The following is a 23,412-nucleotide window of genomic DNA, read 5'->3' as shown; positions in this document are numbered from 1 at the left end:
AAATACTGAAAGGCCACAATAAGGTTTCCCCAGAGCCTCCTCCAGGCTGAACAACACTAACCATCTCAGCCTTTCCTCATGAGAGAGGACCTTCTTGTGGGCCTCCTCTGGATTTACTCCAACAAGTCCATGTCCTTCTTCTGCTGGAGGTCCCAGGTCTGGATGCAGTACTCTAGCTGGGGTCTCACCAGAGCAGAGGAGAGGGGGAGAATCACTTCAACAAGTTCATGCTGCAGTCAAGACAGCAAGCTGAATTAAAACCCCTGAGATATGTCTTTCAGCCAGATCACAACATAATAATGCAGATATACAGACCAAAATGCCTGCATGAAGTTTCACCTGCCCATAAGAACTACTCAAGTGAAACACAGCTGGCTTCTATGAATAAAACAATAAAAGGCACCTCCAACAAAGGCATGTTCAAAAAAGGGCAGTGCAATTTTGGGAATAAACCTGAAAATGAGTTGCCTCCAAGGCTCTCTATACTATCAGAAAGGTGATGTCACACCTCTAGCTGTCCCTGCTGAAGAATAGTGTGTAAGCAAGATGTCCTCTGTACCCCACACAGTATAGTTAATGGATTTACACCTCCTACTGAGGTACAGTTTGAATGCAGTGAGACACGAAGAACCTCTCTGATGTCACAGACAGTGAAGGTGACTGAGCATTTAATAGACAGGAACACAACAATCATATTTTCTTGCTATTTTTTTAAATAAAAAAGCAAAGTTGCTGGATTTAAAAGGTATCAATTAGTTGCTTCATGCAGAGGTCCCAGCATTCAGTTTATCCTCCAGAGTACCTCACTGATGTGAGTTTTCTGAGAGGTGTTACTTGCATACCATGGCAGTAACTAGCCCCTCAACACTGCCTGTCAGGAGCTGGTGTAATACACAGGATGAGCTGCGTGATTACTGTCTGCCAGGAGTGTACATGATGGAATCCAACTGCTATCATTCCACTAATGTGAAACCAACTGTCTTGTTGGCACGGACTAAAGATGAGTCCCTGGGATGAAAACACTGATTAGCACCTCCACTGGCCCAACTCAGGCCCCTGTGTAGTTCAAGAACTACCAAAAAGCAGCAGTATGCCCCACATTTAATGGATGTAAGCAGGCTTGTTGTGGTGAATTATACAGTACTTATCACAGACTGAAGGGCAAGTTACATTATCCCTTTGGTAAGTTGTTTTTAATTTTAATTAATAATTTATTAAAAAGCTTCTCCCTTAAACACAACAGTGTTCTTCTCCCTTAAATACAGCACTGGATTCCTTGAATGGGTAGCACAGCCAATTAGCTGAAGTCTATAAGCATTTCAAGTACATCACTAAGTCATCAGAGCACGACCTCCATACCTGACAATCCACCACCTTCTTGCCTGACAGTCACCATAAACTGACTGCTCAGAAATTGACTGAGCAGTATGGTGAATATATTCTCCCAGGGAATCCCAGCACATCTACTCAGGTACATATGTTCACTTTAGAATAAAACTGGCTTTACAATATTTGCGTCTTTTCTGTAGTTTACTGTGATACCTCCTTGTCAGATTAGCTGTCCATTTCCATTTGAGATTTCATTGAAAATATGGGCAGAACTGACAGGAACCACCACCCCCTCTTTTGTTCCACTGTATTTCAGTGTCATTCATTTAAGGCAATATGAAAAGACCAGCACTCCTAAACAAATGAAAACAAATGTTTTATTTACAGGAAAAAATCTGTACACTGTGTATACATAAAAATATACAAAATCATAATAGAAAATATAAAAAGTGTTAAAATGTATACAAACACTGCTTAAAAATGTGACTCCTGTAAAATCTTAAGGTTTGTTATTAGAGTACACATTCATTTAAAAAAATCATCATACAAAATAATTCTCAAAGCTATTAAAAAAGTACACAGTCTATATTTGAATAGTTCAATGACTACATATTTTAAGAGTGATGAGATGATATGAAAAAAAGTAAGGCTTTTACACACAACTCTTATTTCACGAACAAAATTCTGAATCTGATTGCTAAGCCAGAGAGAAGACATCTGCACTGTCAAAATTCATTAAGTGATCCACATACCCCTGACATGGGCTACTTTAATTTCAAACAGTTAAATCAGGTACCCTCCTTGTGTGCAAGAGGACAGATGCTGGGAAAGATTCAAATCATTTTACCAGAAGGCTTCTGAATTACCTACTTCAAAGCAGGATTTGATTTAAATATGCATCAACTTTAGAAAGCATGAAGGGAAAAATAGTAACCATTTATTGTTGCAGTCAATGCATTTAATACTCCTTTCATAGTACATCTGTGTCACTGTCCAAATGTCATTTTCCATCCTTAAAAAGTTCTGAAGAAAAAAGAAATAAAAAACCCCACTAGGGACTGTTCCACATATGTTTTGAACTGCTGCTTAATTCAATCAGTCTCTAAAATTACTGTGTTCAGTCTGTGCAACCAGTGAATGTAGACACTTGTCTTCATTAAAAAAACAAAACAACTCTTTTGGTTTTTCTGACTTTGGCAAGAGATCTACAGCAACAAGTTCAGAATTCAGATGTCTTCACCGAAGAAAATGTCTTTACCATAACCAAGAAATGCTTAAATTAAATTTGTACAGAGTATATTAGAGTGTTTATATCACCCCTCTGTCTCCCCAAAGGTACATAATGGTAATTTCACTGAATTTACCAGAGTTTCTACAGCATAAAATTGCACAACAAGGTAGAAAAAGGTGTAGTAGTTTAATCCAAGGATGGACTGAGCTATGAGTTTATGCTGAGGTAACCTTTAGAACTGTAGAGAAATGGAACAAAATGATTATTTTTTTTTAGTAAAAAGATTTTGGCTCAAAATGAGGCAAAAATATTTCATAATTTTTTCTTGATTAAACAAAAGAATACCTTGATTTAACCATCCAAAACTGAATGCATAAAATAATAGAGCACCGCAAGTCAGACAGAATTCACAGTGGGGAAAGAAGAGCATAATTAAATTCAGCATAAACTCAGTGCATTTCCTTAAACTGCTGCTGTGTTTCTGGTTTGTTCCAGTTAACTTTAACTGTTGTCCACAGCACCAGGGCACAGAAATGAGGCTTGATAGTGTTTGAAGGCAACTTGTTCCAACTTGTCAGTAAAATTCCATAAATTTAAAGCCTACAAGTGCAAAGGGAGCTCAGGGGCCCAACAGCAGAGGCAATTGCTTGGCTGATGATGCACCTTGAGATGCACCAGGTTTGTGCAAACCTCTCTTGTCTAGGTGCTGTCCCACTCTGTTAGTGTTTGACAGCCACATGGGAGAGCTATGAAGCCATGCCTGTATCTTTTCCCCAAAAAGTCCCATGTTCTTGGTGAAAAAATACACTTCCTTATCACTTTACAGCATTTAACATGCATGTAAACCCAACACTCTCATTGTTTTTAGAAGAGCTGTGGTTCAGTGTTGTTACATGTTGATTGTTTTACATTTACTGAATGTGGTTCTTTGCAAACATTTCTCTGCCCTCACAAGGGATGGGGAAATGCCCATGAATTCAAAAACACTCAGAGGGCTCTTAAAAAAGCCAGAATGCCAATGCCACAGAGAGTAAGAAGTGTTGAGAGGAGCACCTCTGCAGGTCCTCTATGTTTCCCCTTTATTTCTGCCCCTTCCCCCCTTTCAGCAAGTGGAGGGGAGCCCTCAATTAGCAGATCAAACACACTTGCACTTGTGCCAGACACCGAAGGAGGACAAGACAAAGTAGGAGAGAAAAAGCTTTTTAAACAACCACAATGTGTTTGAGCAGGCAGACCAGTAAAACATCACAGTGGATACCAGTGTTAGAAAGCCATTCCAGGCTCAGTTTTAAAGGTGGCATCACAGGTTGGTCTTCCTCTTCTGTGAGCAAATGTTTGCAGCACAGCTCTGCAGCATCTTTGGAGGTGTTGGTGCTATAACAGCCGCATCTGTACTTATGGAAGGAGGACTGACTGCCATATAAAGGATAAGGCAAAGAAAAAATTTTGGCTGCAAGTGCTTGAGTGTGCAGCCCAGTAAATAAAAAATATACAGATTTTTTTTTTCTGTTACTATTTGCAAAGCAGTAATAAATATTCAGACCTGGTTCTGCATTGGTATATAAGTGATGTACTAAGTAGGTATGCCTAGCACTTGTTACATGAAACATTGTCATTTGCCTTGTTCTGTGTAAGCAACAGCTATGTTGATTATTCTGAAAAATTATTGAGAGAATAAATAATACTACATGATCCTGCTGTGGGTGGTTGAGCAATGCAGTTAGTATTTGTCTTCTTTGTGAAAATTGAAATTAAAAGTTAGCAGTTGCAGGCCAGTCAAAGCGATTTTTTTTTCTTTTTGGAACTCTAGAAGTTTCTGCTTATTGAAAAGTAGCATATTCACTAGTCTTAGAAAGCTAAACTCTCTTCCTTTACATTTATGTCATAGCTAACCCAGGGTACAGCAGAGAGAGACATATTTGATTGCACTGTTCAGACTGCTTATGTTTTGCAAACAGGGTACCAAACATATGGAAAAATAGATTAGTTCTGTGTAGGCTATCTATCCTCCATGCATTTAAATAAGAATGTTATTAACTTCAAGAATAAAAGTTGCCGCCACACATAACATTAAAAAATAAATTGGTATGTAATACATCCAGAGTCCAAGCCCAGTATGAGTAAAACTTACAATTTTGATATGTACCAAAATGCCTCATGGACATAACTATCCATACAATACAGAAGTACAGTTATTAGATCATCTACACATAATTTCTGTCAATAAGAAGAATCTTAAGATCATCGTAAAGCCCGAAAAGAAGACTAAGTCCTATGTAAGATATTTATTCTTCATTTTGAGGAAGGAAAATAATCCTTCCAAAAGATCTGTCCAATACTACTTCCCAAAGAGCTGAGTGAGAGAAAAAGGCTTTTGTGATTATCCTTGCAACTGAAGGTGAAATAGTCATTAATGTCTTTGCCTTTCTGGCAAAAAGCTTTTTGCTTAAGTCAAAACACAAAAAACACTTTCCACCACAACCAGTCAGCTATTCCTTTCAATGCCCCTTTGAGCTGTCTGCTTTTCTTACTGGTTGGACATGAGTAGGACATAGATGTGCTTTTGTGTACGAATATTCCTGCTGAACTTATTCTAAAAGAAAATGTACAGTCAGCTGGGAAAAAAACAAACCAAACCAAACAACTGAGAAAACCACTCCAGACCATTAACTTTTAGAATTACCTTAAAGAATATTGTCCTTGTGTGTTATGAATGAAAATATCAAACCATCTCCATATGCAATCTGTTGTCAGGTTTTTTTGCAGGCATTACAGCTTTTCTGGGTTATAGTCTTTCAAGCATTAAGTAAAAAATGCTGATATCATCTTCTTTTGTCAGACAACTTCTCCTTTCTAAACAGCAAGAACTTGTGAACAAGTGACTTTGATTCAGATACCAATGAAATACCTAAAAATAATGTCTCTATTCCTGAATGTTATCTTTGTTGACAAGTGGTGAGCCCCTATGCTTGCTTTTCAGTGTAACGGGTGAATGCTGCACAGCCTCCCTTGGCTTTCTCTGGATCTTTTGTATCTGTGCAGACTGGGGGGAGGCACCATTTCCATCTCATACCTTCCTGATAGTCCTTTCAGGGACAGTTTTTCTTCCTAATTGGGTTACAAATATGTTCTTTTTTCTCTAAAGAAATGGTTTCTCTCTTCCCTCTTCAGTCAGTGTGAGCATGAGAAACTGGCATCCAAAACCACATCCAGTAGTTTAACTGGTTTAGCTATGTACAACCATCTCTGCACACACTTCAGGGCTACCCTAAACCCCTGTTCAGCTGCAGGCCTGGAACTCAGCCTGTGTAGGAACAGGCATTGAAGTCTGCTCTAGTGAATGACTGCACAGCTCGGAGTAGCAATTACTTCATTCTGGGAGAGTGTGAAAATCCCATGGAGCCATGAGAAATGCTGCATTGTTCAACTGGCCACACATACATGAACAATGGAGGCTGTTTCACAATGCCAGGTTTGACAATTAAATAAATTCATTTAAAAAAACTTACAGTCTAGCATATGTGGCATGAGACCACTGACAAATTCTGACAGTCACACCAACAATGATACATTATATTTCTGCCTAAGTATGTCCTTTGCACCTTCATGAACTAAGCTTTTGCTTTTCTTCTGTAACTATTTGCAAAGCAGTAATAAATACTCAGGCTCAGAAAAGAAGTACTTCTCATGCCTGCTACTTAATTACAATTTATAGACTCAAGACTAGATTGGTCTAAGATATATTTTTTCAAGTATTCTCTTCTTGTTTATAGTACGACAGTAGTACCTTATTGCACATTGTTTCTGAAAGACTTACTTCTACAAGTGTGGGAAATTATTTCGTTTGGGGCACTTGACAGCTTTGAATCCTGGCAAAATGACTTTCCCCTTCCGATACAGATCATCCTGCAAACCTTTGTTCATCCTCTGCACCAGGAGCTTCTCGTAGAGCAGGGGATGGTAGGCCCCTAAGGTGCAAGCTGCATCGTAGTAGAGTTCATGGTAGTGACACAGGTCGGTCTGCCGCACTGAAGGGATGTACTCGTACACGTGCACTTCATTACACATGGACATCATGATGAGGATTCCTGCAACAAGAAGTGAAAACAAAAGTGAACACCAGCTTTCACTTTTCTCGCAGAAATTTCCCAGCAGTCATCCAATCTGTTTTTTCTTTGCTTCTTTTCTTTGCTGTCGCACACCTTAAGCATTCTGTAAAATCATTAAGTGAAGCAATCGTTCCTTTTATTTGAGCAGCTTTCACTTGTCCCTCATACATAAAGATTGTGATCTCTGTAGAGTCAACAGGGTAGGATAACAGTCATAAAGGAAGAGTGAAAAGCCTGTAAAGAACTTGCATATCACTATCAGCCTCCTGAGTGAGAAGACTGCTCTTTCCCACTTCCCCCCCCTTTTACTCTGTGGACTCTCCACAAAACATTCCCCACAAGAATCCTTGAAACATCTCCACCTTATTGCAATGTTGGTCTCTCTTAGTCTGAAATTGAGCCAATTCCACTTTTCCCATCCACTTGGTTCTGTCTAAGCAGCAAGACTTGGCCAAACACATGCAGAAGGGCATATAAAGAAACATCACCCATGTAGTGGTGGCACAGAAGCCCACAGCTTCAGACAAGTCTCATGGAGAGACACCAGAGACAGATTCCTACTTAATGCAGTGCTGTCATAAGGAAAAGCCCCTCACCACTTCCTTGCTCAGCAAGAAGAAATCCACAAAATGCCAACCCATTTTTTTCTGCCATGTGCCAATGGCATACTGTCATCAGCACCATCAACTGTGGTCTTTATAACCTTAAAACAAGAGAAATAATGCTGTTGCAGCTGCACATTTTCAGATGGACTAATACTAGATAATGATCAACAACTTTGCCTAAACTACAATACTTTCACATCAATCACAGCTCCTGGAAGCCTTTTCTGTTTCACAAAGCCATGCAAAAGGAAAGTGACATGAAGTAAGTTTGGATGCTATTTATTTTTCTAAGATTTCACTTAAAAAAAAAAATTAGTGTAGGAATGGTATTTGAGGCACTTGTAGCATTACTGGTGTCCCTATCTGTGGAACAGGACTGTCAGCTCTCAGGGGAGGTAGCTGTGTGACTCTGCTCACTTGGCACTTACAGATGAGAACTGATGTAATTGTTGTTTGGGGTTTTTTTCTGCTCAACAGCTTTGGCATCATCAAAGGTGTTTTGGGTAGATCTCAGAAGTGAAATGAATTAACATAAAAAATTAATTTGGTTTCTTAATTAAGCACAGCCATTTTCTGAAGTTTACTTTACAACTTGAGAATGCAGGGATTTCAATGGCTTGCTAATGAAACGAACCCTATGTTCTCCCTGTTGTGTATCATTAGATTATCAAAATGACTTTTCCCTGCCTGATGTGTGAATTAACTAAAAACCAATTACTTCTGTGATCACAGCTTTTATCATAAATTAAAGATTCTGAAAATATTTTATAACTGTTCTACAGCTTTGCAGAATCTATAGTGTTAGAAAAGCTAAGCATATCAGTTCTAAAGTTCTCAAATTTGAGTGAACTTTAGCCTTAAGCAGCAAGAAACACATATTCATGGTGAAAAAATATTTAATCCCTATTTGAAAAAAAAGGTACATGCTTAATAAACCAAGTTTCCTAGCATTGAAGGTGTTGTAGAGATGCTCTGAATTGTAACCTGCCAAGCAGCTATATCTAGAATTATTTGGTTTTTTGTTGTTTTAGTTTTACAAATGCTTTCGTCAGCTTTTCCACTGCCAGCCTCCTTCCTCCACTGATGTAGAGCCCACCTACCATTCCAAGGTAACTGTTATCCAGCTGGATCGGAGGGCGGATGGTGGAACCGTGTGCAATAATGAACCACATCCAGAAACAGACAGTAAAATGACTTCTCTCCTGTGCCCAGAGACAACTTCAAAAGCTATACCACCGACATCTTAGAAAAACTGGCTCTGACGGAAACTACAAGCCTTAACCAAAGTGTGTTTTATTATTTCACTGCCACATTACCAAGCTAGCTCTACAAGTAATAAAGGAAGTTGCCATTTGTGGAATTGAAAATCTGTCCAGAACAAAAATTGTGACTCCTTAATAACACAAAATTAGCCACTTGACTCCAGATACGGTTCAATCATGACAAAATTTTAAGCAGTATCATTGACTTTGCTGTAAATTAGTTAATGGAGGACATAGAAGTGGTAGAGTTTTACCTTCTAGTCATCAGTGGTTCAGTGTCCTCCAGAATCAACCAAAAAGGCATGCAGGGCTATCTAGTTTAGCTCCTTACTTTTCCTGCCTGCTTTCATCCAGACCATGTCTTGGGATTTCAGTCTAGGTTGCTCATAAATAACCATAGCTTCAATTTACGTTTTTGCTCATGCTGGACAATGATGTTTGGCAGGAGAAAAGACATTGACTTGTCAGACTATTTTTGAGTGGTAACCACTAAGTTATAGCACATTCTTGTGTTGAAGTCTGAGAGATGAGCTACAACAACTAGTAGAGTTTACCACACACAGAACTGTCCCTGTGCTAGAGGCTTCTCTGTCCTGGTGGAATCAGGAGCACTCCTGACACTTCCAGGCCTTGTGTACATGTCAAATACTCAAACCCTAGTCTGGGCAAAATGATGGTCAGTGCCAGGCTGTTCTTCCTTTAGCACCTCTAACACTACAGACCTCCAGCCCACGGGACCACAGTGCGGTACTACCAGGACTTCCAGCCAAACCATCTGTGGGTGAGATGCAGGACAACACATGAACCTGAGGAAGTAGGGCCCTCTACTAAGCTGCAGAGCCCCCAGATTCTCCCTTGAAATGATCTGCTCCTGCTGTTCTGCACGGCATTAAAAAAAAACCAAACAAACAACAAAAACAACCCAATAAAACAAATAGAGAAGAATTGGAAAAAAAAAACCAACTTCTTTTTGGAAAGGAAACCATCTTTTTTGTGCAAATACAGTCCTGTCTAAAATAGAGAAGTGGTTTCATTTCTGTCTCAGGCCTTGGAGTATGTGAAGCCCCTCCACAGGGGACAGCCCTAGTGTTATAGAGCCATTACTGCAAACTCAGTTTACAAAATATGTTAATTGAACATCTTTAAAAGAATAGCAGCAATTTTGACCACTAGGGCATTTACATCAGTCCATGTACTAAGAGATATTCAGGTTTTATTCTATGTTTTTTCTAATGCCATGTGTCTAAGTTGTTTTTCCTAAGTCTCCAGCACTGCCAACAGAGCTCCCTGGACTACAGGTCTCACATTCCATCCCCATGTTTTTTCATACCATTCTTTAACCCCATTCCTGTCTTTGCTTGGTTTTAACACTGCAGGAAGCTACTGACATCTTCATCCAGCAGATATAAGTGTGCCAAGCTGTCTACATTTTCATGTACCTTCCCTTCTCTCCTCCATTTAGCTTCAGTGATATTATAAATTTTTTAAAATCACCGATTGCTTTTTGCCACTTACATGACCCCCAAAATACTTTCTACATTACGTTTGAACTTTAATGTTTTGGTTGCAGTCTAAAAACTAAAGAAGAGGAATGTGTCTGACTGCTTTCAGGCAATTTTGGTCCAATTAACTCATTTTGCTTGCCTGTCTATTCTGAGAAATCCCTCAGATTGCTTCCCAGTCATTATCTTTACACATTTCTGTCTGTATTACTGCTTTCTAAGTTTCTGTTTTGTGGCTGAATTTCTTGGCATTTTCTCCCACACCTGTAGTGCCAAGGTGTGCCTTGTTTATGTCCTGTGCCTGTACTGCCCGTCTGAGTATGTCTTTACTCTTACTTCTTTTGTCTGTGTACTTTTCACATCACCACCCAATTCAACATCATCTGCACTGACTTTGTTCCATGTCTCAACACTCTCCCAGTTATCAGTATGAATGAAAGCCTCATTACTTGATAGCCTGTAAGGTGAAGAATTTCCATACACTTCAATATTTGTCTTTGCTAACAGTCCTTACAACAATTTTCAGTCAATGCACAATTATTATATATATAAAACAGCGCAGACTGTCTTACATGTGACCTAAGGAGCTATTAATAAACATCATGAAACAGTCATTGTCTCAACACAATACAAAGTCTGGACAGAATTAATCTTACTGAGATGTTCATGCCCATCTCTGACCTTGCTGGTTTAAAGCAGTCTTTACAGACAATGCAGGTGACAAGTATTTCTAGGGCAAAACTCATCTGACTTATTTTAGATGTCTCCTTTAGGATATGTTGAATTGTTCACTTAAAGAGAACTTTAATGTTGTTTCTCTCCACTGACTAGAAACCAAAAATAAGAAGGTTCTTGGCTATCAAGAACCTTCTCCTCTACTCTCCTGTGTAAGTAGCTTTTGGAGCGTCATGAAAAATAATATAACTGGCTCTTCCAGAAGCACAATGAGAAGAAACAAAAACAAGGCACAAAAACAAAAACTGCCCCTGGTGCAGTTACCCACACCTGAGATAGGTATCACAGGCTGCTTTGCTGTCAGCAGAAGAAGGTGGGCACTTTTAGGAAGCAGGGCATGTCTAATGGATCATACAAGCCATTCCCCAGAAGCTCCTGGTTTTTCCTGTTGGCTGTAGGAGAAGCCTGAGTAGCAGCATGGATAGCTGCACTCCCAGTATGGGATGAAAATTTCACATGTTGAGGACAATTTGGGGCTCACAGTAATATTTAAGAGGTACCTATTTTTTTCTGAAACAATTCTGAGGGTGACTAACACAAATACAGACCTGCACTGGGAACAGCTGAAGTCAGGAAGCACAAATCCTGCTCTCTGACTGACCCAGACATGGACCGTACAGATAGGGCAAATTTATGTGCAAGGATTAAGCTGATGGGAGATGTGGAGGTTTTTTCCAGCACTCATAAATTCTAATTCTAAGAGAATTACAAAATATTTGGGGAAGGCCAGTAGACATGCACAACCTGAGAAAATGTAAAAACTGAAAGGGAAAGCCTATAGGCTGTCTATAGCATCTAAATATAAAAAAGCTTTTTAGATCTTAAATATCCAATCCATATTTCACATTAAGGAAAAGGTCAGGGTATCCAGCATGATTTTAGTTTTGACAAACATAACTGGGGCTACCATACATTCAAAATCACAACTGAAGATAATTCTGCATAGGCCACTAATCTAATTCTAATACCCTTGAAAGTCACATTTGGATTACAATTGTAAAAATGGAAAAATGCAAAATAATTCTGCCTGTTTTGTGGTAGAACATTTAAAGCTGTGCTTTGTGAATGTTTTATAGTTGAATGGAAATGTTCATGAACACCCAACTGAACATTTTAAAGAAAGGGGAAAAAAAAAGAATTGTGAGCATAGAATACTCTTTAAAAATACTATAACATATATTATTCCAAAGAAATTATGTGATTGTCAGAAACAGTAAAATGCAATTTTGTTATAACAGTGCAATTGTAGACACTAAAACAGTATTACATATTTTGAATTATTATATATTAGTATTTCAAATTCTTAGAAAAGTGTGTTATGTCTTCTTAGAATTCTGGTTAAGATCAAGCGTAATGTAGTACTTTTATTTTTTTCTATTTGGCAGATACTTTTGGTGTTAGGAAGTGTTGGGTATAGTTTAAACTAAGTTCCAAATGGCACAATAAACCTAGCTTTACAATCTGCACTGAGAATATTTAAACCAGAACTATATGAAGATTAAATTCCTTGCATGAATGGTTTTTACAAATGAACCTCTTCTATGGATTCTAATCATAAGGAGAAAATTGTTTTTTTATTTGTTCTTGGCAATTTGAATAATTCCAAAGGTTTTAATTTTCCAACATGAATATTGTATGGTACAATTAAGCATTGTGGTTAGCACTCTAATTTAAAAAAGAATGTTTTTTAGTTTACAAATAAATAAAATATAGTTTAATATATCTGAATCAACAGATGCTGTATGAAAGCATCTAGAATTATAAGTGTAAGTCAAACATTCATCAAGAATACAGGATCATTATAACATAATGTAAGAGATGCTGAAAACACTTAAATACACATAATCTGATTCATTCCCATAATGTGTCATTTCACACACATCGTAAATTCAGTTATAGAAAATAATTTAGCTAAATATACTAGTAAGTTTGTGTATTTTAAAGTATTACAAATAAGCACAAAGCATTTAGAAGGTGTAGTCTTCTCTGTAATAGTCTACTACTATAGTGTCTCTTGACTGGATTGCAGGTACCAGTCCTTGAAACTGGGCCAAATGTGCCTCAGTTATTTTTGGTACATGCAGTAAAAGTAGCTCTGGCTTTTTAAAACACTTTGTTTCTTAAAAAGAGTTCCCTTACCTCTGTTTAGTTCATGAACTATGTGAAAAATATTAACCACAAGAAAAATTATTTATCAAAAAATTGTCACCAAGTGGCCCTGTGCCTAAGCTTAATAATTTGTGCAATACTTGTCATCTTTGATGTATAGATACTAGCATTACATAGTAGACCTTGAAAATTGCATATTTATAACTTGGTGAATGCAAAAAGCTCTACATTAATCACAATAATACATTCTGTAATATGAGCACAGACTGGAAAATACTGACCAGTAATATAATGTAATTCTAAATGTACTGTTTAATTTTGGGAGATACACTAGAATAATAAATTTTTTTAATGTGATTTAAGAGGAGAGTTTGCCCTTTTATGTCTCCATTTTGAGAAGTGGGAGATACTCAAATTTCAGCATGCTTTTTATTAGTGCAAGAATAATTTGAAGCTTATGTATTGGAGGTATTATTTATATGTGGGCTAATACATATATTAGCTTAGTGAACAACATTGAGCTGGCAAGAGTGGGCACTATTCTGTTCTTGCACCAACTGCTGTTAAAGCAACTGAATAACAGCAACAAAGGCAAGTCTTAATATTTCCAATTGTTTCTTTCAGTTAATGAAAGTGCATTTTTTTCTAAGCAGAGTTGGAGATCAGCTGTATACTGCTATGCAACATGCTCTCTGAAGCTGTTTTAAATTTAAGTTCTTAGTCATACAATAACCTGCTAATGTTGCAGTGTAATGATAGCCTTGTTTGTACTATTGTCTTGATGCATGTAAATGAAGATTAAAATAATGTTATTGACTATTACTGATGCATAACTGTTAAAACTGGAATGTCAACTGTAAAGCCTCAAACAACATTTCTCTTCTCCCAACAATAAAGTAATCTGGGCTTAGTTATTTTGTGTTCAGTGGACTGTATGTTATGCTAAAATTTCTAGCACATATCAAAACTACCACCTACACAGACAACCTAAAATGTAAGAATCTACACAGGTCATGTTTTGATTGAAAACAAACCAAAATACTGCAGTCACAGCTTTCACCTAGCTTTTAAAAAGATAAAAGTCACTGCTCTCTAACAGTAATTAAAATTCACATCTATGTAAAGTCACCTCTGAAGAAGTAAATCAGCAAAGTGTACTGATGGACTATGGTAAGTAGGAATTTATAGAAAAATCCACTAAGTAAACACTGGACAGGAGCAAAATCTCCACAGAAAAGCCTTTATATGATCTTGACATTATTAAAAAGCTCTCAGAATTTTCAAATGCTAACGTATCACCCCATCCAATGAGCACAGAAGGCTTTTCTTGGGAAATTCTGCAGTTTTACTCCTGGTCTTCAGATGACAAAAATGTAAGGTCAGAATAGGCTGTTTACATTGGCTACCAAAGAGGGTACAGGAACAGTCAGTTCTTACAGCAGAATGGTAACAGTAGAGACTGACACTTTATACACATCAGATTCAATTAAAAACTGAGCTTTGATATGTACAGAAAGGAGGAATACTGAGTTCACATTTCACAGTGAAAGACTTATTAACAGGAAGTGAGAGGTGACTTATATCTCTTGCCAAAAGGTAGGGCAAATCCTTCCCTAGTAACAGTGGTAATTTAGGATTTGCCAGTGGACTCCAAGTCTGAGGTTTGGTGGTTGAATGCTTATATGTCTTCTGAGAAAAATGGCATAGATCCAAGTCCAAGATGAGACGTAAACATATCAATACTCATTTAGCAAACTTATTTTCAGCCAAACTCAAATCAACAACTTTAACTGTGAAAAGCCACCATGGCAATTGCCTAATGCTAATGCAAGATGATGAGAATACTGTGCAGAAATTTGTTTAGAAGCATGAAGGCAGCAGCTGCAAAAGCAATGCAAAAATAAGAAGGAATGGGTTCTCAAAGCTCTTATAAAGATTAGACTAGAAATACAAAGAATAAATGGTTTGTGATGAAGAGTGACATCAGTTAAGCTATGACATGTCACATAAGGCAATGCTACAAGCCAGCTAAAGTCCATGCTGGTGTCCCAGCAAACAAACCAAAAGAGACCCCCAGATTAAAATCAAAAGGTTGGTTTACCCTGTTGGACCTTTACCCACAAACCATCATCTCCCCCAACCAATCCTGCTCTTCCCATCCTCTCATTTCCCCTCCACAGCTGGGACACACCCTGTGTTCCCTCACCCAGCCCCAGCTGTCAAATGCTACTGCCTCTCCTCAGCAACACTGAGCTGGTGCAGAGCTGATGTAGCAGGGTTTGAGGGAGGCAGGGGGTCCAGGTGGAATTTATGCAGATGTAGGGCAGCCCATACCCCAAAGGAAGTGCAAAAACCATTTTTTCCCCTAGCCCCCATGCAGTGAAAAAAACAGGGGAGAAGTTCTACCTCTTCTCTCTCATTCCTCTAAAATCAAAGCACATGAGAGACTACCTCTTCCCCACTGGCTCCCTTTCTGAAAGATTTAATAATATTGTGATTTAAGTACTGTAATACAGTTATTAACAATGTGGAAAGATTCCCCTGACATAAGTCACTGTGGAAGGATGCTGACTCATTGCTGCAGAAGAACACCTTGAGGACACATTCCACCAACATCCTTTCTTTGGCAAGATTTAGTTTCTTATAAATAGTACTAAGTGCAGGAATATACAAAACTGTCAGGAGAAAAATGTAATTACTGATGAAACAGTGTAAGACCATGCTAAAACATTCTTGACATTTGTGAAAAGAAACATTCTGATGTTTCCATGTTTTAATTTATACATTTGTCCAATTTTGTAAACTGGGCCTAATGGAAGCTAAAAAGCTTGAAACAAAAGTGCCTTGACTCAGAACCATTTTTGTAACCTTTTCTATATGATTAGAATCATCATGGTCCATGCTAGAAATTGCTCAGATTCAGGAATGTATATCTCTGTAAAAATTCATACCCTCTATTTAACAACAGCCCATTTCCTTCATATAGCTCTTCTAAGCACAGTGGCATTTAGTAGTGTGGTAATTAAAAAAATTATTTTCTCTTCTTGGAATTAAGACACTCATATTTTATGATGGCCATCACTTAATCTTTCTACTAATTCTATAGGAAATAATTTTATAGATTTCATAAGATCAGGTAGAAGCTCAGTATTCAGCACACCTCCTTCATACAGGCACACTATTTGTGTCTGCTAGCTTCAGTTCCAACAGGATTATTTGCTGCATGAGTGATTGAGAGACACCTGAACTGAAGACCCACATGACTTTTCAGCTTTCTGCCAAGCTGCATTATATTTTTTAAGCTTTATCTTACCCTTTAAGTCCCTGACAATATGCATTTGCTGTTTCTGTGCTACCTCTGTATTTAGATTGTGTTAAATGTGCAATGCATTCAATAAGGTTATCAAAACAGGAAGACTCTCCCTAATAAAATATTTAAAATACATCTACCAGAACAGTATCTAGTTATGAAATGGGGTGGATATGACATCCAATAAGCTCATTTTAATACCTTGTTTCTTTAAAGTTAGTAACAGCCTACCAAAAAGCACTGCTTCTTGGAAAAGAACAATATAAATAAAATTCCCACTAGAGAAGAAGGCAAATCTGCATCTGTACACAGAGTATATTTATCTGTACAGCTTTTGTTGTTAAAATTTTGCTTGTTTAATGGTTTATATTTTCAAAGCTTTCTCTGCTTGAAGGATTTTTTTTGTCACTAACATTTAGATTTGGGATTGAAGATTGCTGTTCTATTCTCATAGTGAAATTAATTCCATTTCTTCAAAGAAAGCTTTTGAAGTGTTTTTTATGTATGGTGGAAGTACAGATTGACAGCACAATGATCCTCTTCAATATTCTTACAATCAGCAGCTGTTAACCTATTTTTATCAACAACTTCATTGCTACAAGAAACACTTTGCAAAATGCAGCTGGTGAGATCATTCTACATGAGCTGTCTTCTCCCTGTGAATTTTTACAAGCAGGTTCCAAAAAAACCCTCACTTCAAGAAGTAACCAACAGCCAAGGCCCTCTCCAACAACATACCAGGCCTCCTTTACTTTCCACTCATGTTCCAGGTATGCACAACCCACTCAAGGCATTGATGGGCATCTCCCAGAAACATTTGCATTCTCCCTCAGGGAGCTTCTGCACCCTCTCTAAGGCCTTTGGTGTGCTCCAGGGTATCCTAGGATGCCACTACTGCATACAGAACCCAAGATAAATGCTCAAATCTGGTTTTCCCATATCAGATGCATTCTCAGGTGTCTTTGCTTTCAGATTCAAATACAAAGGAAATTACCAAACCAATTTCTGACTGCAGCAAATACCTAGATCAATATCACAATGTCAGTGAGGAAGGGATGGAGTTTCCAAAGTGGAAGATGGTATTTAAGGCTGTACTGCCCTCTGAGTGTAGAAGCATAAGCCAGGATGACCCTGACTCAGCCTTGCCGCACTGCCTGCTTGCATCCTTTAGACCTGTCCACACTCAGTGCCTGTTATACATCAGATGAGTTGTTCTGCTCTATGAATTGTGGGCAAAGTGTCAAAATGTCCCCCCAGAAATACTAAGGAAAGACCAAAAAAATACAGTGAAACACTACTGCTTCCAGTGAAGAAGAGACATGCTCAGACTGAGCTCCTGAATCCCTTGGCCTATGTAGGGAATACAGCTCAACCTGCCATTGATTTCACCCTGTCTACATGATGTGCCATCTGCATTCTTTTGTTGTCTAAGGATTCTCTGCTCTATGATCCCAATGAGGAACTTCAGAATTGACTAGGTCCTCAAAAGATATATTAATATGTAATAACACAAATTTCTCATAGATATATGCATATTTTATAGATATGGTAGACATACTATGGATGTGAAGGGCAAGAAAGCAGAACATCAAATTCACTCAGCTACTTTCTAGTTCTCATACTGTGTGTTTTTGTTATTGTTTCTGTATAGAGCACACAGTACACATTTATGGACTCGATCCTCATGCAATGTATACATTTGAAATGATTTTTTAAATCTAACATGTCTGCTGGGACCATCTTTGGTACACCTACCAATAAACCCTGAAGAAGGAGGGTTGGGCTGTATCTTCTCTTTAGTGTTCTCCTGAATGATGTCCCAGAGCTGCCATATAAACTTTGGATGGAGGATGTAGAATGGCTGGGTTGGATTCTTCCTGCGATGCTGTACATAGGGAGTGAACAGATTGTAGTCTGGCTTCTTATACCACTGGGAGGAAAAAAGTCACATGTTTTTTAATAGTAAGAAACATTTTTTGAGCACTACATGTACAATAGCATAAAGTGGCTTCATTTGGGTTGTGCAGAACAGAAGAAAAGGTAGCAAAGCAGCCTGCACTGGTGGATGCTCCTGCTAGAAAGGCATTCCTCACTCTGGGCTACTCTGTGTCTTGTCTTCATACAGAAACTCCCAATAAGTAATTGGCTGCTGTGGGATGAGCCAAGACCATTTTTCCCTCACAGATCCACATTAAAGAAGAGGTTCAAAGAGCTTTGACATGATATCTGGGCCTGGGGGTGAATCTTGCTCTGAAAGCGTCCCTGTCCCTGACGGAGGCAGCAGCAGCAGCGCATGACGCGGGCTGATGGCAGCCTGCGTGGGAAGCAGGCAGCCTCTGGCATCTGTTGCTAAGGGAGTTCAGCAGATGAAGGTTTACTTTCTACTCTGCAGCCTGCTCAGCTCCAAGCTCCCCGTGCCAAAAACCATCAGATCAACTTGTCTGCCGGAGCTGCAGCTACAGCCAAAGTAGAGACTCCCCCAGTGACAACCAGATGGACATCTGCTGCTCTCAGTGAGGGGGTGGACAGCAGGGCACAGATGGCTCTGGGACAGTGGACACAAAGGGAAAGCTGGTGGGGAGGAGGCCTGAGAAATGGGGAAGGCACCCAGAGAGACTATCACAAGGATGTTGTATTTTGTTTGGGAAGGCAGAGGGGAAGATGGGGAAAAATTGGTAGTTTTTCACCTTTCCTGATAAAACCTACTTCTGAAATCTAGCAGCGTTCCCTCCTTGGCAAAAACACAGAAAACTCACTGTTATGTAAAAATAGCAATGTGTTATCAAATAAATACCACCATTCATCTATCCTAGCATCTCAGAACAATCCCTTCCAGTATAATTGCTGGCTACTAAAAAGTTTTTGACCAATAAACCAATTTTGACCAATTCCTATAGACACAGCATTCTCCACTGAGATACAGACAGAACCTGGGGCTCATGGTGAAAAGGGAGAACCAGGAGACTAAAGTAGCAAATTAATTTTCTCCAGTACTTTCAAATAATTGGCAAGAAAAGTCTAAGTGCATATCTTACCACATTCAGATTTGCAGAGTAGGGAGCAGGATCCCAGGCTACTAAGATAACATCTTTATACAAGGAGCTGTCGACAAAGTGATGATTTGGATTGGTGAGAATCTGCAAACACAAAGGCAAAGAATAGCATTAAAAGCAAGTGGGATCCATAAAAATGGCAAAATCCTTCTCTCAAGTGAACAGTCCTACCCACACTGCTGTTTGTTATGCTTCAGTTCTGGTTGATTTTAAGCATCTTGTTTTGTTAAAAAAATATACAAAAAAAAGCTTAGCCATAAACAGCACTCATTACAGTCTGAAGTAGCAGTATGCTGAATTACTCTCCATCTGCGAGTGATGGTACCACTTGAGATGCTGTGTTATTGCATATCAGCATTACTGTGTATTCTGGAACTTGAAAACAAAACACCATTTCAGATGCCTGCAGGATCCTCATGGACACAGAGCAGCTTTCTTTGAAGGGCTACATCCCCCAAGGGCAAAGTCTTTCTCTGCCACCCATCCCCAAGCACCTTTTTCACATTTCTTTCTTCACACCTCTAAAACGAGGTTTTCTCATTTTAACAGCAAGTTAGTGTCATTTCAATCAAAAAATGCAAATTACACCATGACGGTACAAACTTGAATACCTAGAGAAACAATTCCAACAACAGGCATGTTGCAGGGCTATTTTTGAAAGAAACTGTCATTTTCTTCTAATCTACTGCTCACATATAATTCTTTCCTGTATCTCCCAGTACTTTGCCTGATCATCCCAACACACTGGAAGTCTACTCTTCACTCCTGCTGGTGCAGGCTTCCAGAACCCTCCATGTCTAACTAGATCTCTGATTCCTGGTGCATCCAATGCCAGGCAGTTCAGCACTGGTCAAAACAGCATGAATTTTCTTCCAGCTGTTAAAATAATCAACATTCCAGACAAATAAATCCATAATAATTTTCATTTCCCTTTAGGATCCAATGAGCCATGTTTAATTATGCATATTTTTCTTCAGAAAAATAATATTGTTGCCATAGCAATATTCTTCCTACCATAAACTTTGACTTTAATGATTTCCATCAGCCTTCTACAGTAAGAACAGAATTAGTCATGCTGCTAGCAGCATCCCCAACTTAATTTCTCAGTACAATTTTCACCTCAGAATGCAAACACCTTTTTTGAGTATACAGAGCAAATTGATCAAAAGGCCAAGATTTTAAAATCTTGGTTCCACACTTACACACAAAGGAGCTCTTACTTGCCTTTCAGTAAGCAAGAGTCCTCTGGATGTGCTGTCCACACACATTTCACTTTCAGTGAGCCTGCATTCATACCTATGAGTTTTTGCTGCAATAACAATATCTGTTGCCAGTGCACAGGCTTCCTTCACATCCTTTGGGCTTTCACAGTGGAGAATATGAAGGAAGAAGGGGCCACAGCAGCCTTTTAAATAAATGAATGCAGGAGATTCCAACAGTGAGGAGGGGAGGAGGGTCAGTAAACCTGTAAGGTAACCCAGTTACAGTACAGGTAGGGATAGCAGCTTCCACCAAGTGGCCTGTGCAGATTTCACGCTTGGAGAGGGCAAGGCTAATTTCTCACCAGGTGGACAGACCACCATGGATGGTTTCTAAGCTTTCTGAAGGAGCACAAAGCTGGTGGGAATACAAACACTTGTGAGCAAGCCATGTCAGCTGACCTGGCCAGAACTTTGCTCTGTTTTTTGGGGAGGTCTTATGGGGAGCAAGCCTTACACAGTGCAGAAGAGAAGACCACGGGACCCTCCACTACCATCCCAGTGGGAATGTACTGCAGCAGCTCTGGGAGCCAGAAGACCCCACTCTGCCCTGCATGGATAGCAGCTAATTTAACCACAATCTCTGTGAATTTGTTGGGGATCTAAAAAGCTCAGATCACTCCCTGAGAACATTTCTCTCTTCTACAGGGAGCCCACTGAGTCTAGTAAACTATAAAGAGTTTCTAAACCTTTATCCTTGCCCAGTTCAGGAGTTCAGGCATGGTCAATGTCAGGACATTTTTGCTAACAGTAAAATGGAGAACCATCAAAGAAAAGGAAAAAAAAAAACCCAACAAAACAACATAAAAAAGTAAAACAAAATACATTAAAATCCACATTCTCTATACACTGATTACAGCACTTAAGGCAGAATAAGATATTTCTGCTTTCTTCTTGCGAACAAAAGAAAGGGAGCATATTTAACCAAATCACTTCAAAGATCTAAGTCTGTTCAGCAGCCTCACAAAGACCTACAAAATGAATGAAGTGAATGACAGCAAACAGTCCTCTTTTTGACGGTAAAGAACATGAGCTTATACACATAAAAAACACATCCACCAAGAACAGACTTAGCATGGGCAGTCACTCAAAGCAAAAGAAAAAATGAACTTGTAAGAATTACAGTAACTGAAAATTTTGCTCTCCTTCACCAAGAATCAATATGAGAGTATGCTACATGGCCAACCATACTCCTGGTGTTGACCAAGTAAACTCATTTTAGTATGTCATAAAATTTCACAGAAATTCTGTTGCTGATTTTTTGTCTGCATTTCACGAAGAGCAAAGAGGTTTGGTTTGCCCAAGACAAGAATTCAAGCAGTAGCATTTTTGAAATTGAAAAACTAATCTCAACCATAAGGTGTCACTGTAGCTCAAGTCACAATTATTTATTTACACCCATACGCAGAAAATTCCATTTTCTCTTGTTTCCATTCAGATGAACAAACTCACCTGATGTGTAATATCCAGTACATGCTAAAGTTTTTTACTAGTTCTTTCCAAATTTTTAAATCATGATGACTTGCCTAGTGTTACACAACTCAGTTCCCATTTCTTTTGCCTTCCAGCAAGGAAATAATTGGGGAACTGGAAAACAGGAGAAAACAGCTTTGGAATCACCACAGCCTGAGCTTCATGAAAATCCTGGAGGCAATGCCTTCTTCAGCAGGTCAAGGTCTTCTGTACTGACAGCTCTCTGGCATCCTGCAGTGCCTTTACAGATCAGTTCACATGAGAAACTTTACAAACTGGTTCTCTGAAGCGAGGCTATTGAGCCACTCTACTGACAGCAGTGCAAACATCCCTGTAAGGGAAAACTTTCAACTTCTCTGCATCACGAGTGCTGAATCACTACCTGCTTCCCATATTATCCAACACTTTTACAGAGATTATTTATTTGCTGTCATATTGTACAGAAGAGACACTGACTTGAACTCTGAAAAAGAAGATCTTACCTGAGAATTAATGATGCGCATGGTTGTTTTATTGCCAACATCTTTTTCATAGCCACGTGTTGGAGCAGAATTAAATCTTAAAACGGCATCATGAGAATCTAGGAGCACAAACGAGGGGGTAACTCTTTTTTCTTAATATACAGAACAATAAGATAAAACCAGTTATCCAAACTAATACAAAATTTATACAATTGTCCTAATCTGGATATTCTAAGGATGATGAATGTTCTGCTATGCACAAACAAAAATCCTCTTGCATCTGCCATATGTTATTAACATAAAAGCCCACTGGGAAAAAAGTTCAGAATCATCTATTAATTTAGCATGCAATATTTAAATACTTCTCTTAATTGGATAGACGTTCTGTGGGAAGGCTATTAGTACACCCAGTACACACAATTGCTCACTACTTCTGTCACAAAATTTACAGAGAATTGCTCCATGGAAAAGCATGTAAACTGCAGGGATATCTAATTGCACATTTGAATGAACAACAATGCTTAACTATAAGCTTGTGTTTCACAGTATTTTATAATACCTGAAAATCTCAGACTACCCCAAATCTATTAATCATACTGTGTACTTATTCTAAAGCTCAGTACAAATCTTAAAGAGCCTCTGTATGGAAGCCAGCCCACACATCTGCTCACACAAAGAAAGCTCAGGATCCCTTGCTAGCAAAGATCTAACAGAGTTGAACTGTCAAAGTTACTCCACAAGCAGTTGACCTCGGAGTCATGGAGCAGCGAAAGCAGCTCTAGGTCAAGTATGGGTCAAGGGTAGACACCACATGCAAGCCTCCATTGGATAAGAGATAATCACCCTCCCAGTGCTTCTTTTAAGGGGATCTCAAAGCCCAAAAGGTGTGAAGGAGAGTAGGACATTTTATCCATTGTTTAGAAACAATGGTCCATGTTGGTAGCTGGTATTTGATCTGGTTTTATCCCTTCTAT

The 23,412-nt window shown here is 38.7% G+C and overlaps 2 protein-coding genes and 1 long non-coding RNA gene across 8 annotated transcripts in view; 1 reads left to right on the top strand and 2 right to left on the bottom strand.

Annotated features, from left to right (window-relative positions):
* LOC135293596 (uncharacterized) overlaps positions 1 to 652 on the bottom strand; it is a 56,373-nt gene extending 55,721 nt beyond the window's left edge. Inside the window, exons 1-3 of the long non-coding RNA XR_010355684.1 lie at positions 509 to 652; positions 316 to 378; positions 62 to 230 (exon numbers count right to left, since the gene is read on the bottom strand). This is a non-coding gene — a long non-coding RNA (uncharacterized LOC135293596). The remainder of the gene's footprint in view (positions 1 to 61; positions 231 to 315; positions 379 to 508) is intronic.
* Positions 1 to 13,239, top strand: part of LOC135293595 (pinopsin-like) — a 75,713-nt gene extending 62,474 nt beyond the window's left edge. The window contains exon 4 of the mRNA XM_064407971.1: positions 8,306 to 13,239. Coding sequence (XP_064264041.1) covers positions 8,306 to 8,521 — 216 coding nt within the window. The 3' untranslated portion in view covers positions 8,522 to 13,239. The remainder of the gene's footprint in view (positions 1 to 8,305) is intronic.
* ST6GAL2 (ST6 beta-galactoside alpha-2,6-sialyltransferase 2) overlaps positions 2,823 to 23,412 on the bottom strand; it is a 170,175-nt gene continuing 149,585 nt past the window's right edge. For all 6 annotated transcript variants that reach the window (XM_064407966.1, XM_064407969.1, XM_064407970.1 and 3 more), the window contains 4 exons: positions 22,460 to 22,557; positions 19,228 to 19,329; positions 17,948 to 18,122; positions 2,823 to 6,648 (listed from right to left, as the gene is read on the bottom strand). In XM_064407966.1, the coding sequence (XP_064264036.1) occupies positions 6,380 to 6,648; positions 17,948 to 18,122; positions 19,228 to 19,329; positions 22,460 to 22,557 (644 nt within the window). In that variant the 3' untranslated portion in view covers positions 2,823 to 6,379. The remainder of the gene's footprint in view (positions 6,649 to 17,947; positions 18,123 to 19,227; positions 19,330 to 22,459; positions 22,558 to 23,412) is intronic.

This window comes from Passer domesticus, chromosome 2 (genome assembly GCF_036417665.1).
Source record: "Passer domesticus isolate bPasDom1 chromosome 2, bPasDom1.hap1, whole genome shotgun sequence".
Lineage (NCBI taxonomy): Eukaryota > Metazoa > Chordata > Aves > Passeriformes > Passeridae > Passer > Passer domesticus.
This window is presented reverse-complemented; position numbering and strand designations above follow the sequence as displayed.